The following is a 27,321-nucleotide window of genomic DNA, read 5'->3' as shown; positions in this document are numbered from 1 at the left end:
TATAAACGTTTTCAAAATTGTTAAATGTTATTTAAATAATTCGCATTAATACAAAATGAGAAAACAGATTATGCATAATTGATAATTTTCAAATACTAATTTACGAAATCACGTTTATTTTCCTGAAAGTTAATTTATAAATAATTTAGTAATAGTAATAATATTCTTAATTAATATTATTAAAAATTTAAACTGAGCGCTCTCTGTCTATAACTGCTGCTAACTGATTTCATACTCTTTTGGTTCACTAGCGCCATTTTTTGGGGGTTTTTGAGCTTTTATTTACAGATTTACAAGTGAATACTTTTGCAAAAAAAGTCTCCATATGATCTCTTTAATTCTACCACTCCATGGAACTCAACTCCAAAGCTCAACTCCATTGATGTTGTGGGCGTGCTGGCAAAGTTGTAGGCAAGTTGTAGGAATATTGTAAGAGTACTCAAAGAGTACATAATATTATAGGTATGCCTCTATGGTATTCTTCACAGATAGGAAAAGATTCTATTTGGTTTACATCCTGGCAACATTTTTGTTTAATGTCTCACTTTATTTTATCTAAATAACGCAGTCAAAAGTACTCTGTGATCGTAGTGCAAGGCTGTAGTGGTAGTGGTGACCTTACAAAGGTTTATAAATAAACATTTTGACTATGTATTTAATTCAATCATTGATTTATTATGTGCACGGGTTATTGTGGTCGTAATACATGATGAATGAAATAATGAAGAAGCTTTCAAACGTTCTCTCTTACGTGTTAACTTAGATGGTGTAAATGAAATGATTGTTGGCGTCTAGTCTGCGGCGCAAGTTTACAAAATAAACGATGGCCGATATGGAGCCAGTCAAGGTGTCGGTTGTGACTGACCGGACACCCAACATAATACCCTGTTCGAGTACTTATACTGCGGAGGAGCTGTGCATATTTTTGTGCAAGAAGCATAACATACCTCCGCTAACGCGTACTCTATTTGCGCTCAGAATCAAGGGTACGGACTATTTCCTCAAAGATAACAGCAAAGTTCTCTCCAGCTCTAGGGAATATGAACTTAGAATCCGGTTTAAGGTACGTACGATCCTTTAGTAGCTTCCAAATTGTGTTTTTTATCTCTTCAACATGATTGAAGTAATGTTATATTGTCAACAGACTTGTACTAAATACATTTCCTATTAGGATTAACTGCATGTGTTATTGTTGAATAAATTGTCCGAGAGAGCTTCATTCAATCAGATCTCAGGTCATTATCCAATTGACTACAATTAGCTTTCCTGACATGTCTCATAAATTTAACTGTAATCATGTCAAACTTATATGTCTACATAAAACATGATGTTTTGAGAATTCTCAAAGTTTATGTTGATTTTATTCCACTTATAATTCAATACAGAGACTTCATGTAAAATACAATATCTGATAAGAGACTCATGAAATGGTGCAATAAAAGTTTAACTGTTCGGTCTTGTTTAATATCTATTACTAAAAATTAATCTATCAAATGTTTTATCTCACAAATATTATTTTTTGGGAATTTCTACTTACGAGAAAATGTTAAACTTTGACGAATGTTGGATAGATTAATTGTTATTAATAACAAATTCTAGTCAGCGGCTGATATTGCTTGCTTAGAATCATTGGTCAAATACTTGGCCATAATTATGTTATGTTGATTATGTTGATGTTGCATAGATTATGTGATGTTGGCCCACAGGTACCAAGACTTGGTCTGCTGATAACATTAGATGAAACCACTTATGATTACTATTTCCAACAAGCGAGGAATGATGTTAATGACAACAAAATACCAGAAATAAAGTATCCAGAACATAAGCAGGAGCTTCTGGGGCTTGGTATAGCTGATATGTGAGTATATATATTAATAATAATGTTACACTAGGCATATTATGTTAAAATTCTGACATGTATTCTAAACTCACAGTCCCACACTAGGTATCCCTGTATCGTGGATGCCATGGACATACACAAAGACGAATACCCAAATATCCAGACCTAGAACAGATACCTAAATTCATAATTTATATATATTATTTTGAATGTCTGGCCAGGTAATGAATTAGGAACCCTTTGTTTGTCATACTCAAATGGTGACCGCTCCGCCACAGGGATAGTCAATGACGTGTATTGATTAATTTTGAAATTGAGTTGACCAAATAATGTGTTACATTACTTATAGTTTTGGACTGTAAGAGGATACTAGCTTGTAATGGTTATTGTTTGCTTGTAATATAGGTATAGTTTTATAATCCCAGGTTGTATAATCAATATAATGTTTAAATTAACAACAAACAGCTTTACCAACTTTCTTGCAATGTACATAGAAAAAGAGCCTCTAATTCTTATCCTCATAAATTGAAATAAATCTGTTCTAACTTTACTAAGAATTTAGTAAAGTTCTATAAGACCTTTTTATCCACTCTACAAAGGCACACTGCGAGTAATTGTTTAATTAATATGAAATTGATAAATGTCATGAAATGGAACATGTGACGCTTATTGCTTTATGCTATCTATTATACATGATTCATAATAGTTTTTATCAATAATAATGTCATAGGTTAAATAATACTCAGATAAGAAAAGAAGATGCTCAACTGAGGATAGATTATCACTAACACAGAAATTAAATACTGCATATTATAATGTATTACAAAGTTATTGTTACTTTATAGTAAAAACATAGACATAATGAACGACAACATATATAATTTGGCTCGGTTACTAAGATTTTTATGGTCTAATTGAGAAATATATTGCATAGTATGTTATTATGCAACATATTTTACAACCAGAGATAAGATTGGTGAAGAATGTGTTATTTGTTTAAATCGTCTTATTTGTCCATTTAGTAATTTAAAATTACAAGCTAATATTATAAGCCCTAATTTGTTTCAATCTTGCTTTTGAAATGAAATATTATAGGGGACCATAATTGCTGACCTAGTATTTTAAATGTAAATATTTTTTTTACTTTATGGTATCTTTGTAGTATCTTTAGTATCTTGTATAATTGGTATTAATGTGGTTTCTTTAGTTGCTGAGTTCATTGGCCTTGGTATTAAGTATTTAGTATATATATTGATTTAGGGGTACCCAGAGTATTTCCCACGCATTGGTTAATCAAAATATCCTTGTTTTCTATTACTACTGGGTACTGATTGTCATTATGAACTAATTTTTATGCCCTGTCACATTGAGGAGTCGTTAAAAATAATCTAAAATTATATTAAAAGTTTTTCTGACATTTGAAAAGTATCCATGAAATTTTACCAATTTGTTGAAATTTTAAATATAGTGAAAATTTACTTAATTTCTGCGTTGATGGAGACTGTTTAAAAATAAATATATTAATGTTAATAATTACAAATTTATTATGTTAAATATAGTGTTATGAATGTATCAAGTCTGCCAATTACTGGAAACAATAGACTATTAAAAGTTAATTGATCACCTGTTTTGTAAGCACAATGGGTATCACAATTAATCAACTGGTATGATTTCTGTTTGACATTGTTTTACATTTAAATGTATGAGTATAAATCATGGACACAAATCATAAATGCAACAAGTAAAATCGTTAAACGTTATTCGTTAAAACAATACATTTCGTAATTTCGTTTTACGGCCGTAGCAGACTAGCTGTTTTATATAAGAAGTATACCAAATGCGCATGTAGTCAAGCTGGCTACTGACGCTCATGGACATCTGTAACGCCAGATAGAAATAGATTCCTACCTCAGGTTGGTCACAGATGTGTTGCTATCCCTGAGAACTAATTAGGATGTCTTGGATAAGTATGTCTTGGATAAGTATGTTTGAAGGTGGTAGAACTTTTTGTGGTTCGACTCCGGCGGCACCACCGCCACACCTATTTCTACCTAATAACAGCAGTGTTAGGTGCTGCTGTGTTCCGGTTTGAAGGGTGTGGTAAGGGAGACAGACTTTTCCGAGGCGTTCCAGCTTAGTCCTTAGGGGTAGCAGCGCATCTGTGGGCGACCTCAGGTAGGAATACCTAATCCTATCTGGGGTTGATTAAAGATGTCCATGGGCGGCAGTAGCCACTTACCATCAGGTGGACTGCATGCTCGTCTGCTACTCTTATATTATAAAAAAAAAAATGTCTACCTTTCCATACAACAGCGATTAACACTGCTGTTAATAGGTAGAAATAGGTGTGGTGGTGGTTCCTAAACCTTATAGCTACTTTTTGCAACGGGTTTACGCTACGCGTTTTCGTGATTGCACGTTGGTCGCGGTATCGAAATGCGCGCTTAAGCGGTCCTATTAATCGCAGCAAGTGTCGAAAAGTAGCTATTACAGGCGTTTAAACTTTTTAGTGGTGTAGTCACGCTCGCTGCATGTATCGTCAGAAAACAGTCAAATCGCAGGTCCTTGAAGATAGAGTAGCATGTTTGCTAGTGCCACTATGCTTTTTTAGATTATGTATATATTAAGTCAATCTATTTAAGTTACTTTCGTTATGATGACGACTTACCAAACAGCATAAGTAATAAAACACCATTTTACCGGTAAAGTTTTAAGAACCAAAAAACGGCGTAGGAATAAATATTCTGTGAAATTGTCACATAATGCAACGTTAAGGTGATGAGTCAAATTGTAATTTATGATAATCTATACAACATAAAGCTTGGTCGGGCTAAGGACCTTGAGAATGAGAACCTGTTGGACTTGAAATTATTTATTTGTCTACCTATCTTCAATAGATTTTTTTTTCTAAAAAATCTAAATACACACATTTAATCATAGCACATTTACGCGGCTGATATTCAAGAAAGTTTTTACGACCTTCGTGGCGGAGCGGTCATCATACCGATCTGACGCGCAGTGGGCTCCGGGTTCGATCCCCGGCCAGACAGATATATGAATAATGAATTTTGATTTACGTTCTGGTTCTGAGTGTTTGTGTATTTATCTTTGTGTGTGTCCATGGTACCCACGACATAGGAAAGGCTAATGAAATATTATTTGTATGCCGAAAGCGAAATACAAAGTTTCATAGTAGGTATCTGCTTCAAAATCAAAAGATGTTCAAACAATATTATCCTATTTTATCCTCGTAGTGCTCATTTACGCTATATAAATAACCTATGAGTAAAATTCCAGCACTCTAAAGTGCAGCGGTTTCCCTTAGCGTTGATCTCTGACACAGCAAAACTACTCATTTAGTCAGACAGTCATCTCGATGTAATATATACATATATATGTATGTGTAATCTACCCTTTTAATTTCCTTTGTTTTGATACCCTACTCGATAGGTTTGGTATTTTTTTTAAACGTGTTACTATTCGCAAAAAAATCCACCATTTACGATCTATAAAAGATCTATCCGGTGATTATATTACCCCGTTAGGGGTAGATTTTCATTATTTTTATCGAACAAGCCTAATACAACATTTTATAGTGTTTGCTTCAAAATTGACGGTTGTTCAAATGAACTTTTAACCCTTATTTTACCCTCTACGAGGTTGATTTTTGGGAGGAGATAGATAGGTGTGTCCTTGTTCTTACCCAGGAAGCCAAATACTAAATTTTATAGTAGTTGTTTCAAAATTAAAGGATTTATAAAAAAACTGTTTTTCCCTATTTTAGCCTCTTGGGGGTGGAATTTCCAAAACGCCTTTCTTAGTACTTATTTACGCTATATAACAAACCCATGTGCAAAATTTCAGAACGAATTTGTAAGATCGAATCAAATAAAGAAAGACAAACATACAAGATACGCGCGAAAAACATAACCTTTCCTTGGCATTCGGGTAAAAAAATAAACATAACTAAATGATTATTATTTTTTCTTACGACACAGGACTCGTGCCATTGTTGAAGAGAAGTTACCACTGAATGATGTAGTGAAAAACTACAAGAAATATATTCCCAAAGTTATTGTGAAGAAGCATGGACCGTTTCCGAAGAAATACGCGCATCACTACCTTCCCGCACTTTGCTCTGCTGGCCATAATGTGAAGTATGTATTACTATCTTGCTATTGTTTGTTTGATACCTGAAATTATGTAAGCTGTGGTGGTGTCGTGATCTTAATTTTGCATCTCATGCTACGGCTCTAGAGTTCGTATGTCAGGCAGGTCTTAAACGCTGTTGGGCATTAAAAGAAATATTATTACTTTATTTCACGGTGAAGAAAAGTATTGTAATATAATTGGCGAAAAGTTTAGGGAAGGAGACCAACCACAAAACGCATCGTTCACAGAAGCCATTTATATATTTTATCTCTACTTTTTCCTCAATAACCTGTATTACAGATGGGCGCAATCGCATATTTGCATTGTTTTATTATCTATATGCTAATATTATATGCTTAGATACCAAATAAATATTTCTATTGTTTATACTGTTGGTATGTACTGTTTTACAGAGGAACATGCAGTCAATCTAAAAAATAAATGTATTCGGTCACCATTGATTACTATGATTATATAATATTTTTTATATCAGAGGTTGGTGTGAGATATTTTTACATTTGATTCAACATAACAGTCCAGTATGGGATAATCCATAGCGTTAAGTGGCGACTAAAAAAGTGAGGGCAATTGTAGTATAACAAAACCCATCATTATATATGATGGTTGTATATCCGTCGTATAATTTGAATATTTTATAAAACTGGCGTATCTTGTAGGAATACTTTATGAGAAGAGATATTAGAGTAGAGTGTTCTAGAAGCTTCCGAAAAATGTACTAAAATAATTATTTTGTTTCTATTTTCAGCCACATAAAAAATCTCTACCTACAACAGTTGTATGGTCTGGCACCTAACTATTTAGCGGAGGAATATGACAATGTGATGTGGCAGAACGGAGCTGACGTGGTCCCGGTGCGGTTGATCGTGGCACCCTTTCACCCCCATCAACCAGGCATAAGATTGTATAATACATTGAAGAGAGACGTGAGTTTTATTTGAGTATTGTTAGTCATAAAGGTTTGAAGAAATTGGGTATCTTCGTAAATGGGTCCAAGCTTCGATTCCCAGGCAAAGCTGTGTTTTTTAAACTGTGTTAGAAGTAATTATCAATCGTTCTAACGGTGATGGAAGAAATCGCGAAGTAATCTACACGCCTGAGAGTTCTCAAGAAAAAACTCTCAAAGTCTACCAATTACGCACTTAACCATCGCAGTGGGCTATGCCTTAATCCCTCCCTGTCACTCTGAGAGGAGACTTCGTATTTATCATTATTAGGGATCTTAAGTGGCTTTTGTATTGAATTATTAATATTGGCTAATATAATAAAATACCACAACATATCATGAATGACTGATAAAATTGTGAGATCTAAAGTAACTCCGGCTCCACATGCTGTATTAGCTTAGGTTGGCATCATATAAATCTTAAAAAGATAATTTGCGTAGTTATTTCCCGCTTCTTCATAATGAAATACGGCGGAAAGAAGTGGTAGGTCATGGAAGTTCCAAAACCTGTAAAAATTACCATTGAATAAAATATTTTTATGTTTAGTAGTGTTGAATAAGGTAGGTATTTGTATTTTTTTACTTTTCTGAAGTTGGCCGTTAGGTAATGTTTTTAGAATTAAACTCATCTTTTTCCTGCACGTCTTTATAAGGTTGACTAATTTTAAAAATAAAATAGTCCAGTCAAAACTGATAACATCCATTGAGACATGTTTGCCTATGTTTAAAATGTTGCGTGCTCATTACGTTTGGTGATTATGTACTTTCTTATCTTATCACCGAAAAATGTGGATGCTCTTCCTTCTATAGGAAGAAGGGGTCAAAAATAAGGGAACTTTTACTTACGTATTATTCGAATGTTAATGTGAAACGATTACTTTGCTGATTATTTCTTATATTAAGACATTGGTTAGATTATTTTAGGTTGTGCACAAAAATTGTGCGTAAGAAATGTTTACGCTCATTATGTCAAGTCACGGCGCTTGTATCCTATTTAACCTTTGCAAATCTGACCTTAAAATTTAATAGTATAACAGGTAGACTACTTAACTTTTTAAAAGTAACTTTGAAATATTACTTTACAATGGTAAGTGTTCCCGGGAACTGTTTGATCTGGTGCCTTTGTCATCATTCCTCTAACGCACTGCACTACTTGCCGTAAGATGAAGTTCCATTCTCACCAACTGGACTCGCGGTGGTCCTCCACGGTTCGGTTTGCATGGACGTTCTTGCCACGAACGTGCAAGATGTGGAATGAACTTTCTTCTTAGGTATTCCCGGAGCGCTATGACTTAGGGCTCTTCAAAAAAGGTGCAAAAAGAGCTCTTTTCCAAAGCCAGCGATGCGTTGGCGACTCTTCTGGTGTTGCAAATGTCCTTAAGCGACAATTACTACTTTCTATCAAGTAGCCCGTTTACCTCTCGTATAGATATAACCATACAATATATTGACCTTGTATAAAATTACTTTTCAGTGGTTTCACGTGTGTACTATAGAAGAATTGATATACTTAACGAGGAATGGTGACAACTCCCTAGAGGTATCGAGGCGGGGCACTCCGTTGTTTTTCAAATTTAAGTGCGACGAACAACTGTCGTCATTTATATCAGTTTGTGATGGTTACTATAGGTAAGTATCTATTACAAATCAATTTTATATATGCGCATTTAAATGAAATGTGGTAGAACCAGTGTAGTTCGACCAGGGATGTACCACCACACCCAACTTTAGTTTTTTTTAAATATAATATAGGAGTAGCAGACGAGCATGCAGTCCACCTGATGGAAAGTGGCTTCTGTCGCCCATGGACATCTGTAATCAACCCCAGATAGGATTAGATATTCCTACCTGGGGTCGGCCACAGTTGAGCCGCTACTCCTGAGGACTAAGCTGGAACGCCTCGGAAAAGTATGTCTCCCTTACCACACCCTTCAAACCAGAATACAGCAGCGCTTGACACTGCTGTTATAAGGCGGAAATATGTAAATATGAAATAGTGCCGCCGGAGTCGAATCACAGACGGCTCTACCACTTTCAAAAACTCCCTAGCGCGAAACAGTTCTTGATTTTCAGTGGAGGGTTGTACATATCTGCTGACTTGCATAGTTATGAGGCGACTGTCTTAGTCATCAGGGCTTCTGTTGATCCGCTTCGGTTATAAGCTCTATTGTAATGTTGATCTATTTGGGTGTCAGTGACCACTTACCATCAGGTGGACTACATACTACTTTTCTACTTCAATCTTACAAAAAACCTTAATTCTTAGGATAGGTTCCTTGTTAATGTTTTTAGCGACATCCTCGCTGACCTGTATTGTACCTATAGTAATCGATGTGTACGTTAATATGTTGGTTATTGTTCACAGGCTGATGGTGAAATGGACATTCAATTTATCCAAAGATGACGAGACTCCATCTCTGAAAGAGTTGCAAAGGACGAAGTGCCATGGACCCGTTGGGTACGAATAAAACTAAATGTTTAATATTTACAAAATCCTTCTTCTTTTTGGCATTGACATTTTCTAAATTTATATAGGTACCTATTAGTTACAAAAAAATAATAATTCTAAATAAAACATATGCCGATAGTGTATGTAACCGTAAATTATGAATATTTTAGCTTATTTTCATGTTTTTATTTCTAAAATACACACGAGGTCCTTATTATTCAGAAGTATATCATTTTTTTATTTTTCCAGTGGTGCATTTTCATACCGAAAATTAGACGAGAAACGTGGGAAAAAACATGGTTGCTACATTCTACGACAGTGTCAAGATGATTACAATGCGTATTATTTGGACGTCTGTAGTAAAAATAGGTAATCATTGCGTTTATAATTAGCAAGTAGTGAAATTATCATATTTTTAAAAACGTGTTTTTAAATGATAGGGCAGATAAAACGTTTACATACTAACAAAACCAAATACAGTAAAACCCGTTTAAGACGATTTCATAGGGACCCAACCAAAAATGCGTCTTAAGCGAGAAAGCGTATTAACCGGGATAAGGAAAATAAAACTTATCAATTATGCATTTATTGATTACCATATGATTAATCAAATCAGGTAATTATGATTCCCTGATCCATCGGGTGTTATTTGCTTGTCGCATTTGGAGGTAAATCAACAAGCTTGATATTCTTTAGTTCAATACCTTTCGGATGAGCGGGACAATTATCAATGAATAGAATTATGCGTCTACTTTTAACCTGGAAGTCTTCATCTAAAAATTTTAACAAGTCGATGAAACAAATTCCGGTCATCCAAGCTCGAGATTGTGATCATAATATTATGTTACAGGGAGCGATCTTAGTAGATTTATCGTTCGGCCAGTTACGAAACTTTATATACATTTTCTTTTATAATTATTATGGTTTTATCTTTGTCATCGTTAATTATGTTACTGATGATTACTTGAAATAAAACCCTCGAGTATGCACATATTGCATTTTGCATCATGAACATAGGGTTTTGTTCCAATCTATGTTAAAATCATTATTAATTTAAATTTACAGCTCTACAGAGACGTACAAGATGGAGTTCAAAGGCCACGGTTATGTCTTCAACGAGAAGGAGGAGTATTACAGTATTGAGAGGCTAGTCAGTTGTCACCAAAATCCTGAAGGCAGGATTTTTCTAAATGAGTGTATACCTCCATCTGAATATGGTATGTATTGTCATCCTACTCAGCTATGTTATAAGCTTCAAGGGTTTACTTTTTCAAAACCTTAATTGACGTTTTATGAATTTCTCAGATTATTGGTATTAAAAAGATCTTGATTTAATATGCGTGTAAAGGGCATATGAAATATTAAGGTCAGATATTCTAAAACCTAAGCATTACTAATAAGCATCACTAAATCTTATTAGTTGTACGTGTGAATTTCTCTAGACTTGGATTTCTCTAGACCAGGAAATCAAAACCGATACTAAGTCGAATCATTGATTACATGGAATATAAATATTAAGTCTGCTAAATATTTTTTATTATTCTGTGTAAAATAAATAAAAAAAATAAAAAATAAAAAAGCCTTTTATTCCGTGCTCATTACATCTTTACAATTTACAGTTTTACAATTTTTATGTATTAAATTAAATTAAATTATTAAATTTAAATTATTACATTTTTTACTTATATTATTAATCAGCTTAACGTAATAATAGGAACTGCTAAATTATAGTTACATAATTACATTACATACATACATACATGTAATTATGTAATTATTCTGTGTAATTGCTTCTTAATTGTTGTGATGGTAAATAAAATAACAAATTTGATCTACATTATTGTTACAGACAAATCTCAGTTACTACTGTGCGGCGAGCCGGTAAAGAAAGGCGTGCGTATCGACCAAGCGGAGCTGCAGGAGATACTCAAGGATAACAAGAGTCCTCGCTGTTTGCCTAACAAAGACATTTTGTTGTATACAGGTATTGTTTTCAAGTATACATGTAAAATACACATAAGTAAAAATAATTATTTGACGAATGAGTGGCACTGTGGCGATATTTTAATAAAGGTGTAATATTCAGTTTTGATGATCTTATAATTTTTGTCTGTGATAAGCTCTGTTAATTTGACCTTAATTATTGAAAAAAAATCTAAGAAAATACTCCTATTTTTCTTGTCGCATATTCATAGATAAATGATGAATACAAACATACTTAGAAGGGTAACAATGCATGTCTAATCTAGTAGATGTGTTTAATACTGCTTTCATTGGATTTTTTTTATAAGATTAAAGAACGCTGTCTTGCATTTTAGCGATATTTGCATAAATTTGCAATTTCACGAAATTTGGCATTATTAATGCACTAAAATCATTCCTGAAGGCAATTTATATAGGGTTTTCTTAAAAAATGATGATTGTTTAAATTTTTGATTACTTTTACAGGTTCTGAAAAAGTAGGCTCAGCTAATATTACAGCTACATACAAAGCCCTCTGGAGGCTGGACGAAACAAAGAAATTAGTAGTTGCATTTAAGACACTACAGCGTGAAAAAGCAACAGACTATTTGAAGGTAATTTTCATCAAAGTAATTATAACTCTTTAGCTCTTTCTATTTCTTATATTTATTTGTAATGAAAAAGAAAAAAATTCACCCGGTTTTTTGTACGTTACTTTATTACGTACAAAAAACTTACACAATACATACGTAAATTTTTATTCATCATCTTTCGTAACTTTTCATTAATTTCACAGGATTTCATCGAGTTAGGTAGCAAGTGGGCGTGTGTGCAATCCAGTTCGATCGTGCGGCTGTACGGAGTGACGCTCAGTTCTCCAACTGCTATGGTTCTGGAGTACTTGCCATATGGACCTTTCGATGAATACCTCAGGTTAGTTTTTATACTGCAACATGTTATTGTATATTACATAACTTTGTCTAAATAAGATCACTGTTTAATAAGTAAGTATTAGCAATGGTTTCGCAAGCCGCCCTGATCCTAAGGAGTAGCACATTACGGTACCAGCGTAAGGAAATATAATGTATAATCATTCTAGATGGTGATTCTTCACCATTTAGTATATTGCCTAAAAATGACCGTTATAATTGAGATTATATATGAGACGTGCGTAGTGTCGATGCCGGCTGGAAGCGGCGCGTGCCCGCTTCCCACTGTTCGCTAACCGCTATTCGCTGCCTGCTGTCCGTTGCCCGCTGTTCGTTGCCTGCGTTCGACTGGTTCGGCTGGTCCGGGTCGGAGCACTCGGGGCTCAAATATAGGCTTATAATGTAACAAGATATGTACGTGTTAATATGCAAATATAAATGTTTACATGTGTGTATGTAACGTGTATAAGGCTATAATATACATGGGGTCGTCGCGATGACTTTTCTTGCCGCCGCGGAGCACCACAGTCCCGTCGTAAACTGAACAAACCGTTAATCCCGCTCCACATTCTCGCGAAAATCTTGCGAGAACGCGAGAAAAACCTGATTCGTATCGGTTCCACATTCTCGTTTCTCGTGCTTTTCTTGTGTTCTCGCGAGATTTTCGCGAGAATGTGGAGCGGGCTTTACAAGGGTAACTGTTACTCCGCCGCCGCGGCAGCGGTGCCTTTCACATTGCTGCGTCGAGAGTGATCGCCCATAACGTGTCCGCGTCGGTCGCAGGGAGAACCCGGAGCGCGTGAAGCCGCTGCAGCTGAAGAAGGTGTGCGCGGGGCTGGCGCGCGCGCTGTGGGACCTGTCCGAGGCGGGCGTGGTGCACGGCGCGCTGCGCTGCCGCCGCCTGCTGCTCGCCGCGCCGCTCGCCGAGCGCGCCGCCGTCAAGCTGGCCGGGCCCTCGCTGCGCCCCTACACGCAGGACGAGTGAGTACCGCCCTCGGAGTGGGATTTTTTATAGAAGAGCATGTAGTCCACCTGATGGTATGTGGCTACTGCCGCCCATGTAAATCTGTAATTAACCACAGATGCGCCGGCCGCAGATGCGCCGTTACCCCTGAGGACTTAGCTGGAACGCCTCAGAAAAGTATGTCTCCCTTCCCACCCTCTTCAACAGCAGAGTTTAACACTACTGTTATTAGGTTCTAATAAATGTGGCGGTGGTTCCACTTGAGTCATAATAGTTTTTATAATAATTTATTTATTTTTAGTATAATCAAAGCCATCAAATTTAAAAATTAATCATATTACGTACAGGCTTAGAATCCGCGCAAAACTTCTAGTCCGCTCTAAATATACAAATGAGTCGCGTTGCAACAGCAAAATGTAGATATTAGCGGGACGAGGACAGCGCGGGACCCCCCGGCACCCGTCCGCTGCCAGCTCTCGTCCACGGGTACATAGCTGTGTTAGTGTGCCCTTACTGTTGGTACGAAGTATATTATTATGCTTGTAGTAGGTGTGCGCTAGGCTGACGCGCCCGCTGTGGGACATGTTCTATACGCAGCCATTAAGCTACTGTGGCCCTACTAGCAGAATCATTGTGTACAGGCTACAGTCGCGCGCGTCTTATACACTGCAGTTAAAGGTGTGTGGCGTTGTGAAAATGAACGGGCGTAACCTCGTCAACTTGACGAGTATTTATAGTGTCTTTTGAGCACTTAGAAAAATAGTTCAGAGATTTTTTAGTGAGGGACAGAAGCGACAATTTTTTTTTACTTTTATTTATTTGCTTTTTAATGTAACCAGAGCTATCAAGTATAAAAAATTAATATTATGTACGGCGTTATCGGTCTACAACCTAAATATACCTATACGAATGCAAATTGCATGTTATTTAACCATTTATGTTTTTTGCAGTGTTCACTGGATCCCAGTGGAGTTCTATTCTGACATGAATCTCGCGAAAAGATCCGTCTTGGGTGACATCTGGGCTTTCGCAACTACGCTGTGGGAGATATTTTCCTACGGCCAGTCACCCAACGACACCAATCCTGTATTAACTGCAAGGGTAAGTGAATATTTCTCATTGAGCATACAAATTTTATTTTATTCGTTTGATAAGCTTAATATACCTGTTCTTTAATATACCTGTTTAAGGTTTTCAATTTTTAAGTTTGTAGGGCTTACCGAGCAATAATATGTCTAAGTAGGTATGTTGGTGAAATAATTGTATTTTGTTAGGCATAATAACTTATTAATTCACCCGTGTACAGTTAACGGGCAAAGTAAGTGTAGTAAGTTTTTTTAAAGGAACCAAAGATTACAAATATTTGCATAATATTTCGGAAAACCTTTTTTCGTCTAACCATGGAATGATAGTGGATACATAATATATAAAATGAGGGCTGACGTAAAAGTCAATAAGATGGTAAAAAATGATAAAAAAACCCAATCGCCAGAAATTAAAACGCAACGTAGAACAACTCAGACCAGTAAAGATTTTGATTCCCTTAAAAAAGTTATACTAATAATAATATTCTTTATTGTACCCAAAAGTAGAACACAAAATAAAAACATAAAATTTTAAACAATACAAATGACGGTCTTATCGCTTAGAGGGGATGAATTAAAAGAATAGGGAGGGTGCAAATCTTAAATATAAAATTCTCGTGTCACAATGTTAGTTACCGTACTCCTCCGTAACGGCATTACCGATTTTCACCAAATTTTAAATGCATATTCAGTAGGTCTGAGAATCGGCTACTATCTATTTTTCATACCCCTAAGTGATAAGGGTTGTTTACCCTTAAAATTTATTTATTTATATGGCAACAACGTTTGCCGGGTCAGCTAATAATATATAATAGTTTAAGGACTAGTTTTCAATGTGTTTCGGAAGCTACGGTTGTTGATATGTCGTGTCGTTCCCAGAGCTACACGATGGGCGAGCGGCTGCTGCGTCCGGCGCGCTGCCCGGGCGAGATCTGGGCGCTCGCGCGCGCCTGCTGGCAGCCCGACCCGCCGCGCCCGCAGGAGATCATGCGGGACGTCAACCACATGCTGCACAGAGGTACCACACACACACAACACGCGGCCTGTACACACACACACAAACAAGCTCGCACGTGGGTGGCGCACACAATACGCCTCCAGTGAGCACACGCAACAAACTCATAAACGAATGCAAACAAGCAGTCAGTCACACATGCGAACGCACATCCATTCACAATCATACGCGCTCACATAAGTACACTCACATGCGCAAACATACATTTACTCTCACACGATCACACTTAATTTGACACACATGCGTACACATACAATAACACTCACACGCACTTACATATATTCATGAAAACATGAGTATGTTTTCATTAATATATGTGTGTAACATATATACACATTCACTTAACTATTTCTGCCTTATAGCGGAATCGTAGTACTTACTGTTGCTGTTTAGTTTATTTGAAAGATATAGTTGTGGTTTGTATGGAAAGATTACTTTATCGATAAAATTAATGTCTATATTATGGTACTCACAATAACATTTTATTATCTATACTCTTCACAGAATATGTACCTCTCCATGAATATGAGGAACCGAATATACCTTTGGATCATCATATGGAGCACGCAGATACTGTTTCTAGTAAGTATTGTTTTTATATCTACTTTCATTGTTCAATCACCACATCTGCCAAATAACTCTTTTGTATATTATGTCCTCAATATAAAAATTAAAATAGTAGTTGATTAATTATATCCGGGCAGTAGAACAAACATTTTGTCAAATTTATAATATTAGGAAGGTCTTTTATTGTTTTTATTAATTTTTGTTGTTCTTGTTTTAGGTGATAGATTTATACCAAGCGAATCCAGTGACGCCGCGAGTAGTAAATCCCTAATATCTGATACCAGTGTGCCGTCTATGAATGGCACATTGTCGGACCAATATGATAATCCAGTGAGTATTATTAATCACAATGACAATACCATTAATGAATATTTGAATATGATTCGTTCCAGATTGAATAGGAGTCATTTGTTTTGATCACGGATGCTGTGTATATTGATAGATAATAGTAATAGTCCTGTTAATTTACTCCTCTAGTGGACTTGGCTGTAAGTTGCTACTGCCGTCCATTAACATCTGTAATCGACCCTAGATAAGATTAGATTTCTAAACGAGGTTGGCAATAAATACTTGGTACTTCTGAGCACCAAGCTGGAACGCCTCGTAAAAGTATGTCTCTTTTTATGTTACTCTTCAAACACAGCAGCGATTAACACTCCTGTGATTAGGCGGAAAGAAGTGTGGCGATAATGCCGCCAGTGACGAAGTACAAAGGGTTCTAGCAATTTCTGTACAACTAAATAAATTTTAAATTAAACGAATCTGCTCTGTGCCGTTATTTTAGGTTCTAGCAATTTCTGTACAACTAAATAAATTTTAAATTAAACGAATCTGCTCTGTGCCGTTATTTTATGTGCCGTTATTTTAAAAGGAACTTCAATAGTGAGTCAGTAATAGAAGAATGAGGATTATGACGAATAACGTACAGACTAGGGTTGTTGCGAAAATCAGCATCAGCATCCGCTGATTATCAGCTTTCTTTTAAATATCAGCATCAGCATCCGCATCCGCAACAAAAGAACTGATTTTTAATGCTGATATTGAAGTTGTAACGTGTTCGTTGAAGGCGGGACCGAGCTTAAATCACGTGAAGTTTTAGCCAATCACAGACGGTTTATAAACATAAGTTGTCACTTGTTCCCTCATCAAATAATCATTCGATTGTATTGACAACGTAATTTGGTCAGACATCAATGACTTTCGATCATAGTTCAATCAATCAATAACAGAATTATGTATTCAATTCATAATGCCACATCCAGTGAAAAGTGCAATATGACCAAATATTTCGTTATTGAACAAAGATACGGCACAGTGTAGTATTTTGTAAAAATAAAAAAAAACAAATAAATGCCGACTTCTGTGTCACTGCAGAGTGGAGGGAGCTGAAGTGGATGTTGGTTTGGTACATGGTTCTGAAGTCGGTACTAAATATCTTTCGTTGGATAACGGCGCAAACAGCGTGTTCAATATGAGCGCCGGCTTCAGAGATATGTGCTGAGCCAAAATTTGTTTCAGTTGATTTTTGCTTTGTAGTGACATGGAAGTCGATTGTATTTTTTAATTATTTTTTTTTCACCTTTTTAGTGATGACATACTAACAATCTTACAAACGCATAATCATAATAATCATAATCGCACTAGTCGCCCTTACGATAACCAATGGAACCACTATAATGTGACAATGTGACAATAATGGAACCACTTTGGAAATATCTTTTTTTCCAACAAAACAAAAATCATCCAGTTCGGTTCATAAACTACGAAGTTATTCACGAACAAACATAAAAAATAACATATATACGGTCGAATTGATAAACCGCCTCATTTTGTGAGTTCGGTTAAACAGACTATTCTCGTAAGGGACGTACAAATACCTCAGTATAAAATATATTTATATTTAGTATTTCTAAATATCAGCATCAGCATCAGCATCAGCATCAGCTGATATTAATCTGAAAAAATCAGCATCAGCATCAGCATCCGCTGATCTAGTAAAAACCTGCATCAGCAACAACCCTGGTACAGACCAACTTATCGCATGCAATTCGTTCACAGTTCGGTCAATTCGGCGACAGCAAGAGCTCGGTGTCGCTGGACAGCATGAACGCGCTGACGTACGCGCTGCGCGGGGGCGTGGCCGGGAGCGGGGCGGGGGGCGGCTCCGCGTGTGGGCGGAGCAGCCGCGCCAGCGCCGGCGTCGACGACGGAGAGTTCGGAGGCTCCGCCCCCCGCCTGATGGAGTCCATCGTGTCGCAGGGGAAGACGTACCTCGTCACGTTGACTAAGAAGATTGGCAGTGTGAGTTATCTCTCTCTTATTCTCTCTAATTTTCTTAGCATTAAACAATCCGGTATGGATTGTTTCGTGTATATTTTTCAAGGTTACTTTAATCACGCTATATCAAAAAAATGAGAATGAATCTATAATATGATAGCATTTTCTTACATTTGAAAAAGAATTCAACCGATTGAATTTACTTATTTAACTATAATAAATAATAATCTACATTTTATTTTAAAGAACTTTCACTCAATATAAATGATGTATTTTTTTAAATACATTTTAATAGACATAAATATAAAATAACATACACCATGTAGATAAAAACATTATTATCAATATTGTAGGGTAACTATGGACATGTATACAAAGGCTGGATGGAGCGCGACAATCAAGAATCTCAAAGAAAGGAAGTGGCTGTGAAAAAATTAACGAGGCAAGAGTCTGAAAGGAACGGTAGTCTGTATGAAGATTTCAAGAACGAACTCGAAATTATGAAGGTAAACAGTTAAAGTATAGATTCATCTTGTTATGCGACGTAGGATGTTATTCCTGTCGCGCGTCAACATGTGCGAAGAAGTTTCGACACACTCGCACACGTGTCCCAAACACATACATGAATGATGTTAATGTGCATGAAACGATAGCATGTAAGTGACACTTATGAGGGTAAGATGTGCGTTTGGGCGTAAACACGTGCGACCTTTATCTGAGAGTCTGCTTGTTAATGATATGTAATAGTGCATTGATTTCTACAAATTTACATTATTTATTATAGCAACTCACGTAGTGCAACGGTCGCCATCTATAACGCGGAGGGTTCCAGGAGGATATGATCGCATATAAATGACAATGGGATGTTATGTTTTGTGTGAAACTAAGGAAATATTTATGTTACAACTTAGTACAAATTAAATCTAGGCACTTTATATACGTTCAAATATATCATGTTATTTATTTTCCAACAGTCGCTACAACACATCAACATAGTGGAGATCCTGGGTTACTCGTGGGACCACGGCTCGGACGTGCTCATAGTAATGGAGTACCTGGAGGAGGGGTCACTCAACTACTACCTCAAGTTTCAGGGGGATAAGCTTCGGATCTCACATTTGCTCAAGTACGCCAGGGATATTGCTACGGTGAGTGGGTACTTCGAAATGGTTAAAACATCGACTTTTTTGTTGTATCTTGTATAGTCCGCGTAAGACTGGTAGTCCGCTCAGAATGTAGAAATGAATCGCGTCGCCATAGCAATTTGTATGACTACACGTGCTCGCAACAAAGTTGGTATAACTATTTATGATTCGACTCTGGAAGCACGAACGTCATATTCGTGCCCAATAATGCCTATTTATGCCAAATGAGTGGTTGCTCGTTTGTTATTTCTATATTCTAAAAGAAAAAATAAGGAAAAAAGCGCATGCTGCTGGTAATAAATGCTACTTATGGACATGTGAAATCAATTTTGGAGTTCTATTTAAGGTCAGTCGCCGATGCATTGCTGCCCCTGAGGATAAAAGAGGATCACCTGGAGTAAATGTCTCTATGACAACCTTCAAACCAGAATACAGTAGCTCTTAACATTGTTGGTACAGTGTGTCAGTGTTATAACTTAGAGACGTGTAGAATTTGTATCACCTTTATTAAAAAAAATAAAATATATAGGCCTTGTTATGGAAATGTCTTACAATTTTTCGCTTTCCTTTCAAACTCTGATCCACCGCCGCAATAAAAAAATGCTATGGCTGATGAAGTTCCTTTACGAATTGTTCACAGGGCATGGATCACGTGTCCGCTAAAAACGTAGTGCACCGGGACCTCGCGACTCGGAACATCCTCGTGGTGAACAAGTACCACGTCAAAATATCCGACTTCGGCCTAGCACGGATCATACCCAAGGAGGAGAACGCGTATAGGATTAAAACTGAACGATTGCTGCCTATCAATTGGTAAGTATTTACCCTACTCGATGGTGGAGGAATAACGTACAAGTTTAATTAACGTAAACGTAATACAAGTTTGTTTTTTTGTTGCCAAATGAAACTTGTTCGATTTCCGATTAGTGTAATTAGTTTATAAAAAAAAATCTAATAATGCAGTATTAATTTTCATCGAAATCGGTTTCGTAACTCCTCTAAGCATTTTTCATTTATTCGTAATCCTTATACTTTCGGATTTCACGACATGCACACTTAAAAAAATCACTGTATATTATTTTAGTGGCTATAATGAATCGGTTGCGTCCGTAGGTACGCGCCGGAGTCGGCGGTGGAGCCGTGGCACTTCTCGACGAAGAGCGACGTGTGGTCGTACGGCGTGACGGCGTGGGAGATCTTCACGCGCGCGCGCCAGGAGGTGCCCAAGTTCGACACCGAGCGCCCGCGCGAGCGCGCCTCCTGGTAAGCAGTATGCTAGAGACCGCGCCAAACTTCTAGTCCGGCGGGCCACCGTTACACCTATTTGTAATGTGAAGCAGTTTTCGAGCTTCGGTGGATGGTGTGGATACCGGCTGATTGTTTGGGTGGTGGTCGAAGGCTTTACTACTGCAATATCCATTTCTAGCGTGAAGTAGTTCTTGAGTATTATTGGAGGGGTGTGGATGCCGACTGACTTACATATGAATCGACCATCTTCTCGGGGGTGGCAACGCTTCTGTGATCGACTTCCGATAGAACCCCTGTTGTTTATGGAATAGGTACAGATGTCCATGGATGGCAGTGATCACTTACCATCAGGTGGATTGCATGATCGTTTGCTACTTCTATCTTGCAAAAATATAGTATACTAAGAAATAGATATAATAATTATTACCTAGTGGTATGAACTTTAGCTTCACACACGAAGGGTATTTAATAATAATACGAGTTGCTAATTTAATTCTTCATTACAGCTTCCAAATACCGGAGGGATGCCCGTCCGAGATATTCAGGCACCTAATGAAAGACTGCTGGGCTTTAGACCCCACCATGAGGCCCAAGTTCATTGACCTCATTCACATGTGCAAGAGATTCATGGACGAATACAAATGAACCCCTAACAACGGTTGTATCACTGCATTTACTTATTTGACAAGAGGTCACAGTTTTGTGCCTGCTTTAAATGGTCCGATTAAGTGCCATTAATACATTTTCTCGTGTTATGTCAAGAAAAGCCTGTTTGCTAGTTAACTATTGACTCTGTATGGCTAGATTGATATAAGAGGAGATTGCAACTACACATGACAGATTTTATGACGTCATTCGTTAAGTGACGTCACACGTTGACGAGAGACTATGGATTTTTGTTGGTTTGAAATAGAATGGGAAGTGTTGCCAATTTTTTCCGTTAGGCCATTTTCCCTGTGTGCCATGTTTAAATTGTTTGAATACGAATGCGATAGACATTGGTATACAAATACATGGATTGGAGTAGTTTTGGGAGATATAATTGATAATTTTCAGATACATACCTTGCCAAACATGAAAATACGTTATTATACTGGATAAAAATTGGCAATACTTATCATTTTACTGAACTTTAATATTGACAAGAGACAATGGTTGCATTGGCTTGAAATATTAATAAAAATATATAATGTGCACAAATGAATAGGCCATTTTTATACAAGTCGTGGGCTCTAAGCCATAGAGGCGTATACCATACCGCTACTTTTTAGGAGACAGAAAAAATAAAAAATAAAAACATTTCTTGTAAATAATTAACTTATTATTATGATCTATTGGAGATTATGTTTTGACGAATTTGGAAACGAATGACGTAATAAACCAAAACGCGGCCATTTTTATACGTCTCTATGGTTGAAGCCCGCGAAGTGTGCTTCATAAATATAATATCTGTATTGCATTCGCCAACACATGCGATCGCGGATATAAGAAAATATAGACTCCTAAATAAACACAAAACCAACGAATTGATTTGGACTCTAAATATTTAGAATTTGTTACAATAATTAATTACTGACGTGTTTGTTATTTCAGATATTTATTAACGATTTATTTATAGGTAGGTATATATTTTGAACGATTAGGGAATGCTTTTTATGTCCACGTGTTTTTGAAATATATTTATGTATTATGTCAATGTCAATTTTGAGCTTTTCCGTCCCATAAGCAAAACACGAATACAACGAAGTAGATAGGATTCTGAAAAAAATGTTAAATTTTACAGTTATATTACTTAAAATACAGTTACTTATTATTATCTAAATAATAGAAAAAAAAAACACAGGTAAGTATCGGAATTACAAGATTACAATTTTGGAACCTGACTAAAGTCAACTTTTTTGAACTTTACTAGAAAAAGTAGAAATTCATATTTTATTCAGTAACGTTGAAAAGCGAATATCATTTGCGACTACAGTTTACAAGAGCTTTTGTTTACTTTACGAAGATTTTTTTGTAACGTAAGCATTTTGTTTGAGAAAGGCAAATCGCGTAGTATAGTATATGTATAGAAAAAAATATTCTTATGTATCTTACATACAGAAAAATAGCGGTTTTATTATATGATTTACTAAGCGTAATTTTGCCATTTAAATTAAGGTGCGATTAGGGTATAGCATACGAGTTTCTTGCCCGTACCGTATGTAAAATTTTGAAACTGTTCCTTGTAGTAAATGTATTACTAAAATATGGTATATTGATCGTACTGATTTTGCGCTTGTGTCATCTCTTTGGTAAACAAAATTTACTGATAATTTAGAAAAAGCAAAAGGTAAACGCACACGAATTGGGCGTGAGTTTCAATTAAATACCGATTAAATTTTCTTACGAACTTTCTGAAATTTAATAGATATACAATATCTTTGTCTTTATTGTATACAATAAATGTATAGGTACGGACAAATTATATGAAAATAAATTATTCACCTATATGGTGACATGTGTACTCTTTGTATCTCATAAATCACATGATTTTTATAGTTATTTCATAGTTGTATATGTTAGCTATTATATGCTTGTTGCAAGATTTTGTGCATAGCTTAGTGGTAGGAGTATACTTGAATGTATTGTGTATATACCTTATGTACGATTTTGTGGTTCCTTACAGCATTTGCCTTAGTAACTTTATGTAGTTAACCTGTAAATAGTATGTTGTTTTGGATTTTATATATTATTAATATTAATATTATTGTTTTAGTGCAATCGAGTTTTATTATAGTAAATATTGCATGTTTTGTACCTTTATTATCCCAAGGTTTATAAGGAATTTCTCGAATGAGTGTGAAGTAAAGATTATTTTATGTAATGTTAACTTGCGTAAGATATTTTATCGCATACGATTTTCTCGCCCACTTCATTCGAGAAGATTTTGTTAAATCACGAAAACCACATCATATATTTAAATATGGCCAATTTTATTTTAAACAATTTAGATGTGATTGAAAATGAATTACTTTAAATTAAACAAATATTATATGATGCGATTAATCTTGACCAAATATAAATTGGATTAAAAGAATACTTGCCTATTGTAGATCATTGTACCAAGTTCTTTATTGTCAATTGTAGGCGTTATTTCTGAGATTACGGTGAGGTTTTAAATTTGCTAGTCTTACCATTCTCAAATGGTCATGAAGGTGTTTCATAATAATATATTTTACGTATGTATATGAATTTGGTAATAATGTAAAAAAGCCTTATTAGGATAATTTGTTGTAACCATGTTGCTTATAATATGGACGAGGTTTTAATATAAACACGTTAAATCATTTTGTTTATATAATTTACATTGTTACAAATAATGGCTGTAATAGCAAAATTACGAAAATATGTTTTCTAAACTTAGTTATCTTTTGACAGATTCCACATAATAGGCTGTTTAGTAATGCATACAGTTCTAAAATAAATCAATTTGTAACTAGATATACTATCAATAAATATTGCAATTAATCTTATTGGAAACAATGCAGTAAAATTTGAATCGAAACATGTTTATTATATTTTTGGTTTATTTTTTTTTGCATTCTAATATTTGTAACGCCTGACTTTATTGTTTGGTTATTTCTTGGCCAAATGAGAAATGCCGCAAATATGAATTAAATATTTGCAATCTATTCATTATGTATTTTGATTATAATCTATTAAATCACGTGTCTGTATAATCAGATCAAATAATATTTCGAAAAGTTAAGTATGGTATGTAAGTAAATCGCATTTTTGACAAGTTTTATAATGTATGTAAACATTACTTTGAATATTAAACCAAAGATGATATTAAATTATCGTTTAAATGTAATTGTTAGTGGGGTTGAACAATTTATTTTAAGAGTACCTATGTGTAAGTGTAATAAAACGATTTATGTATATTTTTTTGTAATGTTATTATAAGTTATGCAATCACTGTTGTGACAATTAGTTTTATTGGATATTTCATTGACTATTTCACACTGAAATTTGTAATAATGTTCATAGAATTTATTGTAATATATATTTTAGAGTAAAACTTGAATTTTAATGATGATTGAATAATGTGATTTGATTTCGGTATTGTGATTAAATAGACTGAGGTGTTAATGTAACGCGGTGCTAAGATAATTGGCCTTATTTGCTTTTTATTAGAGTATCACTTTTGTTGAATATACTGCACGTTGTATACACGCTGTCATTTGTTCCAATGATTAGTTAGCGCATACTCTTATTCTATTTGATTAAAAAGTTCTTAAACTGTTTGTCGTTACGTATATTACGACAGAGATTTTGAGAGAAGTAAAAGGATATAGGACACAAAAATATCCATCCCATCCTAAAATTTAAACGATAGTTTAACACTACAAATGTGTAAGGTGGTTGATTCTACAAATATGTAAGATGGTAGTAGGAGTATAGTTCGAGTACACCTCTACCATGAAACATTTTTGCTATTCAGTGGAAGGCTTTATGTTACGGATGTCCTTAGGCGACAGTGGACCAGGTGGACTATACACTTGTCTGCTATTTCAATTCAAAAAACCTTTGATTTCAGTGGCATACTAGGATTGAAGTTGCTGTATTGCTAATCTATTGCTCGTCTATTTACCGATTTTTATTACAAGGTACAGTCACAAAAAATCTTCATTTGCTCGTGTGTTCTGGTTTAAATGGGAGTCATCATTAACCCATTATTCTCCCACTGCTGGGCACGGGTCTCCTCTCAGAATGAGAAGGATTAGGCCATAGTACACCGCGCCGCTGGCCAAGTGCGTATTGGTAGACTTCCCACACCTTTGAGTTTTTTTTATAAATCTCTCAGGTATGCAGGTTTCCTCACGATGTTTTCCTTCACCGTTTTAGCAAGTGATAATTAATTACTAATACGCACATAATTTCGGAAAATCAGAGGTGCGTGCCTGGGATTTGAAACTCGGACCCCTCGATCGAGAACCCGAGTTTCTTACCCATTAGGCTACCACTAGGCTTAAATGGGAGTATATTCACAATATTTAATCGTTAACTATTCATTTGGAACATATTTGAAACTACATGGTAACACAATTGGCAGCTTATACTTTTCTATATATTTATACCGTTTTTTGACTATTTAAGTTTTTTTAACTTAAACATTTTTACTAGTATCATTATACTATAAATTGGTGCTTTTTATGGTACTAGTATGTTTAGAAGTTTATAAAATAAATTATGAATTAATTTTATGCCTTTAATTGCCGTAAATGCTTGTTCAAAGGGAACTCGCAGACGCGAGTGCGGTCGCAGTCTCGTGATTGGCGGTCACATTGCCAGCTGTTTGTTCTTAATTTGGGAATTATAATCCCGCTATCCCGTGGGATAGCAACCGCAAACGTCGAAATTTAAATTGCCTGAATTATTTTATAAAATGTCGCGTTTTGTATGTAATCACTTCAATGCTATATGTTTAACATTTCGGGACCGTGCCCGCGATTTCAATGTGAGTAAGTGACTCGCACGCAAACTAAGTCGTAGGACTACGTTGGTGCTTTTGTATCGCTTTTCTATGCAATGCTCTGCCGTTTTTATATATTTTTGCCCCGTTACCGTTTTCAGTGTTATATCATGACTACTTATAAGTAGGAATCCGTGTAATTGTTGTGTTTAAATCGATGTAATGGAAAATAAAATTGTAAATGATTTTTAAATAGTGCTTTCAGTGAAATGATAAATTTTACTATTTACTATGTGTCTATTACTGCTGTATATAGGTACCTAGATGTATAATAATTTTAAGTGTATGAAAAGTAAGTTTATAATTTAGGACAAGATGTTTCGAACAATGTATTACATAAATATTTAGTTATAAATTATTTATTTTACCTCCTAAATGCCATTGACAAAGACAAAACATTATTTTATTTATTCTATCCTTTTAGAATGACAGAGATAATGTTCCAAGCAATAATAGTTGGCTATTATTTTTGTTATTAATAAGAATTGTATTGTTATGATTGAATTTTGATGAGCTTTGTTCATATTTATAACTTGAAATAAAAAATATCTTCATTTATTCTTTAAATATTATATTATTATCTATTTAGTTATTTATACAATAAAACTGTGTGTTACATTGAGCGAAATTATGTCGAGTCTGTTTATTTGCCATGAATTTTACATATTAAATAATAATTGGGACATTATAAATTTCGTTTTTATTTATCCTCTTGAACAATTATATCTCTATATGATACTACATTTACCAAAATGTGACACTATTTTTTTCTAAGGTATGCTAAGAGTCATATCATGGGGCTTTTAAATAAAAATTAAGCTACTAAAATCCACCTGAATTTCCTTAAATATGAACTCTTTAAACAACATCTACCAATTTTATATTTTAGTACCACATAGTCTCGTCAAACTGACGCAGACTAAACATTTTTATGTTAGAATATTGTAGACATATGCCTCCTGTTGCACAAGATATTACGACAGTGGCTACACTGTTTATGTGGCAGGCTTACTTGGAGGTTTCGGATGTGTTCAGACAAGCGTATGTAGTGATTGATGAGTGTTTGTAACAGACCACACAAATGTCTATATGACTGGAGAATTAGCTACAAGAACTTAGGCGTGCAGGTTTCCTGGCAATGTTTTCCTTCACTGTTAACCGATTCCGTGCGGATGGCACAACAGTTGTGCCATGCCATTTCTTTTGTGT

The 27,321-nt window shown here is 35.4% G+C and overlaps 1 protein-coding gene across 1 annotated transcript; it reads left to right on the top strand.

The window, feature by feature from the left end:
• Positions 1-573: 573 nt before the first annotated feature.
• Positions 574-26,804, top strand: hop (tyrosine-protein kinase hopscotch). The gene is made up of 22 exons (XM_073086800.1): positions 574-1,063; positions 1,707-1,858; positions 5,839-5,997; positions 6,759-6,936; positions 8,431-8,585; positions 9,322-9,414; positions 9,655-9,774; positions 10,471-10,622; positions 11,255-11,389; positions 11,854-11,981; positions 12,164-12,300; positions 13,080-13,277; positions 14,211-14,361; positions 15,225-15,363; positions 15,865-15,942; positions 16,145-16,257; positions 17,986-18,228; positions 18,558-18,710; positions 19,179-19,352; positions 19,990-20,162; positions 20,463-20,612; positions 21,104-26,804. The coding sequence occupies exons 1-22, from the start codon at positions 824-826 to the stop codon at positions 21,240-21,242; spliced, it is 3,360 nt and encodes a 1,119-aa protein (XP_072942901.1). The 5' UTR covers positions 574-823; the 3' UTR covers positions 21,243-26,804.
• The last annotated feature ends 517 nt before the right edge of the window (positions 26,805-27,321 follow it).

This window comes from Epargyreus clarus, unplaced genomic scaffold, assembly GCF_041222505.1.
Source record: "Epargyreus clarus isolate Ecla_fem2 unplaced genomic scaffold, WU_Ecla_fem_2.2 ptg000024l, whole genome shotgun sequence".
Lineage (NCBI taxonomy): Eukaryota > Metazoa > Arthropoda > Insecta > Lepidoptera > Hesperiidae > Epargyreus > Epargyreus clarus.
This window is presented reverse-complemented; position numbering and strand designations above follow the sequence as displayed.

Coding starts and splice junctions, on each gene's coding strand:
- hop (XM_073086800.1), top strand. CDS start 824: ATGGCCGATATGGAGCCAGTCAAGGTGTCGGTTGTGACTGACCGGACA. Junction 6,937..8,430: donor ATAATACATTGAAGAGAGAC/GTGAGTTTTATT, acceptor ATTACTTTTCAG/TGGTTTCACGTGTGTACTAT. Junction 14,362..15,224: donor ATCCTGTATTAACTGCAAGG/GTAAGTGAATAT, acceptor TGTCGTTCCCAG/AGCTACACGATGGGCGAGCG.